The following is a 7,549-nucleotide window of genomic DNA, read 5'->3' as shown; positions in this document are numbered from 1 at the left end:
TTCTGTACAGAAAACCCTAAAGACTCCACCAAAAAACTGTTATAACTTTACTGAATTTGTTTATCAGTTCTAAGATACAAAAGCAGTAACATTTCTATATACTAATAGTGAGCTATTTAAAAGGAAATTAAGAAAACAATCTCATTTATGATAGCAACAACAAAAAACACTTGGACATAAATTTAAGGAGAGGAAAGACTTGTATATTGAAAACTGTAAAACACTAATGGAAGAAACTGGATAAAATACAAACACATGGAAAGATATTCCACACTCACGTATTGAAAGAATTAATATTGTTAAAATGTCCATACTACCCCAAATGATCTACAGAGTCAATGCAATTCCTATCAAAATTCTAATTTTTTCATGGAAAGATAAAAAACAATCTTTAAATTCATATGGAAGCAAAAAAAGACCCGAATTAGTCAAAACAATTCTGAGCAAAAAGAACAAAGCTGGAGGCATCACACTACCTGATTTCAAAATATATTATAAAGCAATTGTAATCAAAATAGCATGGTACTGGCATAATAGAGACATCAACCAATGGACGGGATAGAAAGCTTAGAAATAAACACACAGATTTATGGTCAATTGATTTTTGACAAGGATACCAAGAATGTACAATGAGGAAACAACTGTTCAATAAATGGTGCTGGGAAAACTGGTTATCTATATCAGAAGAATGAAATTAGACCCTTATCTTACACTGTGCACAAAAATCAACTCGAATTAAAGACTTAATCATATGATCTGAAACTATAAAACTACTAGAAGAAAACAAAGGGGAAAAGCTCCACGATGTTGGTCTGGGCAAGGATTTTTTTTGGATATGACCTTAAAACTCAGGAAACCAAAGCAAAAATAGGCAAACAGGATTTCATAAAACTGAAAGATTTTGAACAGCAAATGGACCATTAACAAAGTGAAGAGACAACCCACAGATAGGAAAAAACATGTCTGTGAACCATACATTCGATAAGAGATTAATCTCCAAAATATATAAGGAAGTCAAACAAAACAATAGCAAGAAAATAACCTGATTAAAAAATGGATACAGGACACTTCTCAAAAGAAGACATACAAATGACCATCAGGCTCATGAAAAAATGCTCAGCATCTGTCACTAATCAAATTAAAACTAGAATGAGATATCTCTTCACTCCTATTAGAATGGCTTTTATCAAAAAAATGAAAGATAAAATGTTTCATTGAGGTTGTGGAGAAAAGAGAACCCTTGTACACCCTTGGTAGGAATGTAAATTAGTACAGCTATTATGGAAAACAGGATGGAGGTTCCTAAAAAAACTAAAGATAGAACGACCATATAATCTAGCAATCCCGTTTCTAGACATATATCCAAAAGAATTGAAATCAATGTGTTGAAGTGATACCTGCATTACCAAGTTCACTGCAGCATTATTCACAATAGCCAAGTTATGGAAACAATCTAAGTGTCCATCAAGATATGAATGGATAAAGAAAATGTGATATCTATACAAAATGGAATATTATTCAGCCTTAAAAAAGAAATGGCATTCTGTTGTTTAGGGACAACATGAATAAATCCAGAGGACATTATGCTAAGTGAAATAAGGCAAGCCCAGAAAGAAATACCACATGATCGTATATGTGAAATCTAAAAGAAAAGTTGAATTCATAGAAGTAGAGTAAAATGATGGTTACCAAAGGCTGGGAGGTATTGGTTGGGGCAGGGATCGGGGGAATGGGGAGTCGCATTGCTAGTCAAGAGTACAAAGTTTTAGCTAGACAGGAGGAATAAATTTTGAGATCTGTTGACTTTGGACTTACCTTACATGCATCTACTTTTCCTTCCATGAATCCAGCACATAACATTCCTGGAGTTATCAGGCCATCATACACATCCTTTCTGTTACATACGTCAGTGCCTATGGTTTCTACCCTGGCTTGGCGGAGTATATTTTGTGTAGGTCCTGTTACACAAAGGAACAAAAAAATAAATATGTTCTTCAAATACAACAGTATCTAAAACATGGAAGACACATAAATTGTATATTCCTAGGAGCAAAAGCCCAAGATTATTTAATTAACATTAGTTATCACCTAATTTTATTTTATCACAAGGAACCATAAATATACATGCCCCAGTATCATATCATATTTGTGGATCTTTCAGGGCTATTGAAAGCCCTAAAACTGTGTGAAATATTATATATACACACACACATATATATACACATTTATTTTTTATGAGGAGAGGGTCCATAGCTTTCATTTGATTCTCATAGGGACCTATCACACTGACTTTGTCCAACTGCTACATTTTCCATGGCCCATGGAAGTTCACCGATATCCCAAGAGTATTCAGATAGAAGCCAGGACACAGCTGCACAGATCCGCTTGCCCTACCCTACTCTGCAGTGTGTTCCTTAGGGCTGTCTCACAGCATGGGGGACAGAACAGATGCCCAGCACGTGCCAGAGATCTGATGCCAGCACAGAACAGGGCTGGGGGCAGGAGGAGGGGATACTGCTCAGTTGAGCACAGGAAGGGAAGGAGGTTAGGGCTCCTGGTCGAAACTGTTGGTGAGTACCAAGAGCTAGCAGTAGGGAAAAGATGAAAAGAGACTTCTAAGAACTTCTCCCAAAGCCGAGTTGGATATGCACGGAGCATTTGGCAAATTTTTTACATAATAGAAGATCGTCAAAAAAAAAAAAAGGTAGATTAAGATATACATTAGCATGTCTAGTTTCTTCAGATATCCTTTATAGAACCTTAAGTATTTCTTTTTTCTTAATTTCAGAATATTGTGGAGGCACAAATGTTTTTGTTACATAAATTGCTTTTGTACTGTTTGGGTCAAAGTTATAAATGTGGCCATCACTGAGATAGTGTGCACTGTACCTGTTAGGTGTGAATTTGCCCATCCCCTCCTCCCCGCTCCCCTCTTCTTGATTGCCCATGAGTGTTATTTCCATATGTACACTTAAATGTTGATTGATTCGTTCCGATTTAATGGTGAGTACATGTGGTGTTTTTCCATTCTTGTGACAATTTTAGAAGAATGGTCTCTAGTTCCATTCAGGTTAACACAAGAGGTATTAGTTCATTTTTTTTTGAGTGGCTCCATGGTATACATATACCACATTTTATTGATCCACTTATGTATTTATGGGCACTTGGGTTGTTCTGCATCTTTGCAATTGTGAATTGTGCTGCTATAAACATTCGAGTGCAGGTGTCTTATTTTATAAAATGTCTTTTCTCACTTTAAACCATTCACTATCAAAATTCTAATTTTTTCATGGAAAGATAAAAAACAATCTTTAAATTCATATGGAAGCAAAAAAAGACCCAAATTAGTCAAAACAATTCTAAGCAAAAAGAACAAAGCTGGAGGCATCACACTACCTGATTTCAAAATGTATTATAAAGCAATTATAATCAAAATAGCATGGTACAGGCATAATAGAGACATCAACCAATGGACGGGATAGAAAGCTTAGAAATAAACACACACATTTATGGTCAATTGATTTTTGACAAAGATACCAAGAATGTACAATGAAGAAACAACTGTCTGTTCAATAAATGGTGCTGAGAAAACTGGTTATCTATATCAGAAGAATGAAATTAGACCCTTATCTTACACTGTGCACAAAATCAACTAAAATGAATTAAAGATTTAATCATATGATCTGAAACTATAAAACTACTAGAAGAAAACAAAGGGAAAAAGCTCCATGATGTTGGTCTGGGCAAGGATTTTTTTTGGATATGACCTTAAAACTCAGGAAACCAAAGCAAAAATAGGCAAACAGGATTTCATAAAACTGAAAGATTTTGAACAGCAAATGGACCATTAACAAAGTGAAGAGACAACCCACAGATAGGAAAAAACATGTCTGTGAACCATACATTCGATAAGAGATTAATCTCCAAAATATATAAGGAAGTCAAACAAAACAATAGCAAGAAAATAACCTGATTAAAAAATGGATACAGGACACTTCTCAAAAGAAGACATACAAATGACCACCAGGCTCATGAAAAAATGCTCAGCATCTGTCACTAATCAAATTAAAACTAGAATGAGATATCTCTTCACTCCTATTAGAATGGCTTTTATCAAAAAAATGAAAGATAAAATGTTTCATTGAGGTTGTGGAGAAAAGAGAACCCTTGTACACCCTTGGTAGGAATGTAAATTAGTACAGCTATTATGGAAAACAGGATGGAGGTTCCTAAAAAAACTAAAGATAGAACGACCATATAATCTAGCAATCCCGTTTCTAGACATATATCCAAAAGAATTGAAATCAATGTGTTGAAGTGATACCTGCATTACCAAGTTCACTGCAGCATTATTCACAATAGCCAAGTTATGGAAACAATCTAAGTGTCCATCAAGATATGAATGGATAAAGAAAATGTGATATCTATACAAAATGGAATATTATTCAGCCTTAAAAAAGAAATGGAATTCTGTTGTTTAGGACAATATGAATAAATCCAGAAGACATTATGCTAAGTGAAATAAGGCAAGCCCAGAAAGAAATACCACATGATCTTATATGTGAAATCTAAAAGAAAAGTTGAATTCATAGAAGTAGAGTAAAATGATGGTTACCAAAGGCTGGGAGGTATTGGTTGGGGCAGGGATCAGGGGAATGGGGAGTCGCATTGCTAGTCAAGAGTACAAAGTTTTAGCTAGACAGGAGGAATAAATTTTGAGATCTGTTGACTTTGGACTTACCTTACATGCATCTACTTTTCCTTCCATGAATCCAGCACATAACATTCCTGGAGTTATCAGGCCATCATACACGTCCTTTCTGTTACATACGTCAGTGCCTATGGTTTCTACCCTGGCTTGGCGGAGTATATTTTGTGTAGGTCCTGTTACACAAAGGAACAAAAAAATAAATATGTTCTTCAAATACAACAGTATCTAAAACATGGAAGACACATAAATTGTATATTCCTAGGAGCAAAAGCCCAAGATTATTTAATTAACATTAGTTATCACCTAATTTTATTTTATCACAAGGAACCATAAATATACATGCCCCAGTATCATATCATATTTGTGGATCTTTCAGGGCTATTGAAAGCCCTAAAACTGTGTGAAATATTATATATACACACACACATATATATACACATTTATTTTTTATGAGGAGAGGGTCCATAGCTTTCATTTGATTCTCATAGGGACCTATCACACTGACTTTGTCCAACTGCTACATTTTCCATGGCCCATGGAAGTTCACCGATATCCCAAGAGTATTCAGATAGAAGCCAGGACACAGCTGCACAGATCCGCTTGCCCTACCCTACTCTGCAGTGTGTTCCTTAGGGCTGTCTCACAGCATGGGGGACAGAACAGATGCCCAGCACGTGCCAGAGATCTGATGCCAGCACAGAACAGGGCTGGGGGCAGGAGGAGGGGATACTGCTCAGTTGAGCACAGGAAGGGAAGGAGGTTAGGGCTCCTGGTCGAAACTGTTGGTAAGTACCAAGAGCTAGCAGTAGGGAAAAGATGAAAAGAGACTTCTAAGAACTTCTCCCAAAGCCGAGTTGGATATGCACGGAGCATTTGGCAAATTTTTTACATAATAGAAGATCGTCAAAAAAAAAAAAAGGTAGATTAAGATATACATTAGCATGTCTAGTTTCTTCAGATATCCTTTATAGAACCTTAAGTATTTCTTTTTTCTTAATTTCAGAATATTGTGGAGGCACAAATGTTTTTGTTACATAAATTGCTTTTGTACTGTTTGGGTCAAAGTTATAAATGTGGCCATCACTGAGATAGTGTGCACTGTACCTGTTAGGTGTGAATTTGCCCATCCCCTCCTCCCCGCTCCCCTCTTCTTGATTGCCCATGAGTGTTATTTCCATATGTACACTTAAATGTTGATTGATTCGTTCCGATTTAATGGTGAGTACATGTGGTGTTTTTCCATTCTTGTGACAATTTTAGAAGAATGGTCTCTAGTTCCATTCAGGTTAACACAAGAGGTATTAGTTCATTTTTTTTTGAGTGGCTCCATGGTATACATATACCACATTTTATTGATCCACTTATGTATTTATGGGCACTTGGGTTGTTCTGCATCTTTGCAATTGTGAATTGTGCTGCTATAAACATTCGAGTGCAGGTGTCTTATTTTATAAAATGTCTTTTCTCACTTTAAACCATTCAGTGAATTTCCCTCTTTAAAGCAGAATGAGCCAGTACCTAGAAATCTTAAGTTCTAGTCTTCAGTTTAAACATTCTTAGACTTGATGTCTTTTAACACCTGAGCAGGTAGGATGAAGGAAAAAAAATACAGATTCTATTAACTAACAAAAATGAAAATTCTCCAGACATTCACAACCCATTTTCATGTTTATGACCATTAAAAATTCTCATAAAATGAAGAATGATTGAAAGAAAGAAAAAAAAGCTATCATTATGATTGTGATTTAAAGTATATGCTGACCGCAAGTAGTTACATCCAGGAAGCATACAATTTGTAATTAGTTACTCCCTTGCACTCGCATAGTATTTTTTCCCTTCTTATATCACCTGACACAGTCTGTTCTTTTCTTCCATATTAGTCTCTCCTTCTTTTTAGTACTGCTCCAGTTGTGAACGCAGAGACAGAGACCTGATTTCTTTTACCTTTTCGTCCACAGCTCCCTGTTCTGCCCAGGGCCACACATCTTGGAAACACCGTTACTTTTATGAAAAGCTTAAGAAGGATTCTTTAAAACAGCTTGTTCCATTGCAAGCCATTTTTGTGCTAAGAAAATTCGATCGACACTACTCACCGTCATCTACAATGGATCCAAATCCTGTGACAAATACGCTTGTTTTAGGTGGCAACTTTATGGAGGAATCTGGGAGGCAAACTCTCTGGACTATATTTGAAAACTCAACTCGGGTAGTCAGCTGAGCCAAAGCAATGTCATTTTCATTTGTCTCTCTGTGATAATTTTCATGAATGATAATTTTCCCCACACTTCGTTTCACTGCAGGTGGCGTAATGGTTGTACCAAAAGTAGCAATCCACTTACTTGGGTCTTTATTTCTGCAAAACATTAAAGGGTAAAGTTTGTGATGCTTAACTTTATTCTTAAAAAAAGATTGAGATTGTATCTCTCCCCATCTATTGGGATTATGCTCCTGAAAAATTCCTTTGGTAAGAGAATTTGCAGTTGTTGACTTTATGGGAAAAAGAGTTCCTATAATTAATGCAATTAATTGGGTATAATTAATTAGTATGTTTAATTTTTAAACCCGTTGCTTGTTAGCAATTCTTCAGGTTCTCTTTCTAATTTAAATGAACTGTGTAGAAACTAATTTTGATTTGTTTTGGGTGATATGCGTACTAAGAGACATTTTCCCTCTGTATCAAATCCATGCTTATTTTATGACTCACTTGTTGGCTCGTTTACCATGATCTTTGAGGTAAAGTATATTTGTCTGTTTTGCAAACCTCATGTATACACAGGGTTGTTTCTCCACCCTCTTCCCATACCCCTCCCTGATGTTCAAGGGTGAAGCAGCCCTAAC

At 35.9% G+C, this 7,549-nt stretch overlaps 1 protein-coding gene across 1 annotated transcript in view; it reads right to left on the bottom strand.

The window, feature by feature from the left end:
- LOC105811188 (transmembrane protease serine 11F) overlaps positions 1-7,549 on the bottom strand; it is a 59,913-nt gene that overhangs the window by 23,496 nt on the left and 28,868 nt on the right. The window contains exons 7-8 of the mRNA XM_012645331.1: positions 6,805-7,064; positions 4,742-4,884 (exon numbers count right to left, since the gene is read on the bottom strand). Coding sequence (XP_012500785.1) covers positions 4,742-4,884; positions 6,805-7,064 — 403 coding nt within the window. The remainder of the gene's footprint in view (positions 1-4,741; positions 4,885-6,804; positions 7,065-7,549) is intronic.

This window comes from Propithecus coquereli, unplaced genomic scaffold (genome assembly GCF_000956105.1).
Source record: "Propithecus coquereli isolate 6110/MARCELLA unplaced genomic scaffold, Pcoq_1.0 Scaffold230, whole genome shotgun sequence".
Lineage (NCBI taxonomy): Eukaryota > Metazoa > Chordata > Mammalia > Primates > Indriidae > Propithecus > Propithecus coquereli.
The sequence above is the reverse complement of the archived record's forward strand: the minus strand, read 5'-3'. Positions and strand labels throughout refer to the sequence as shown.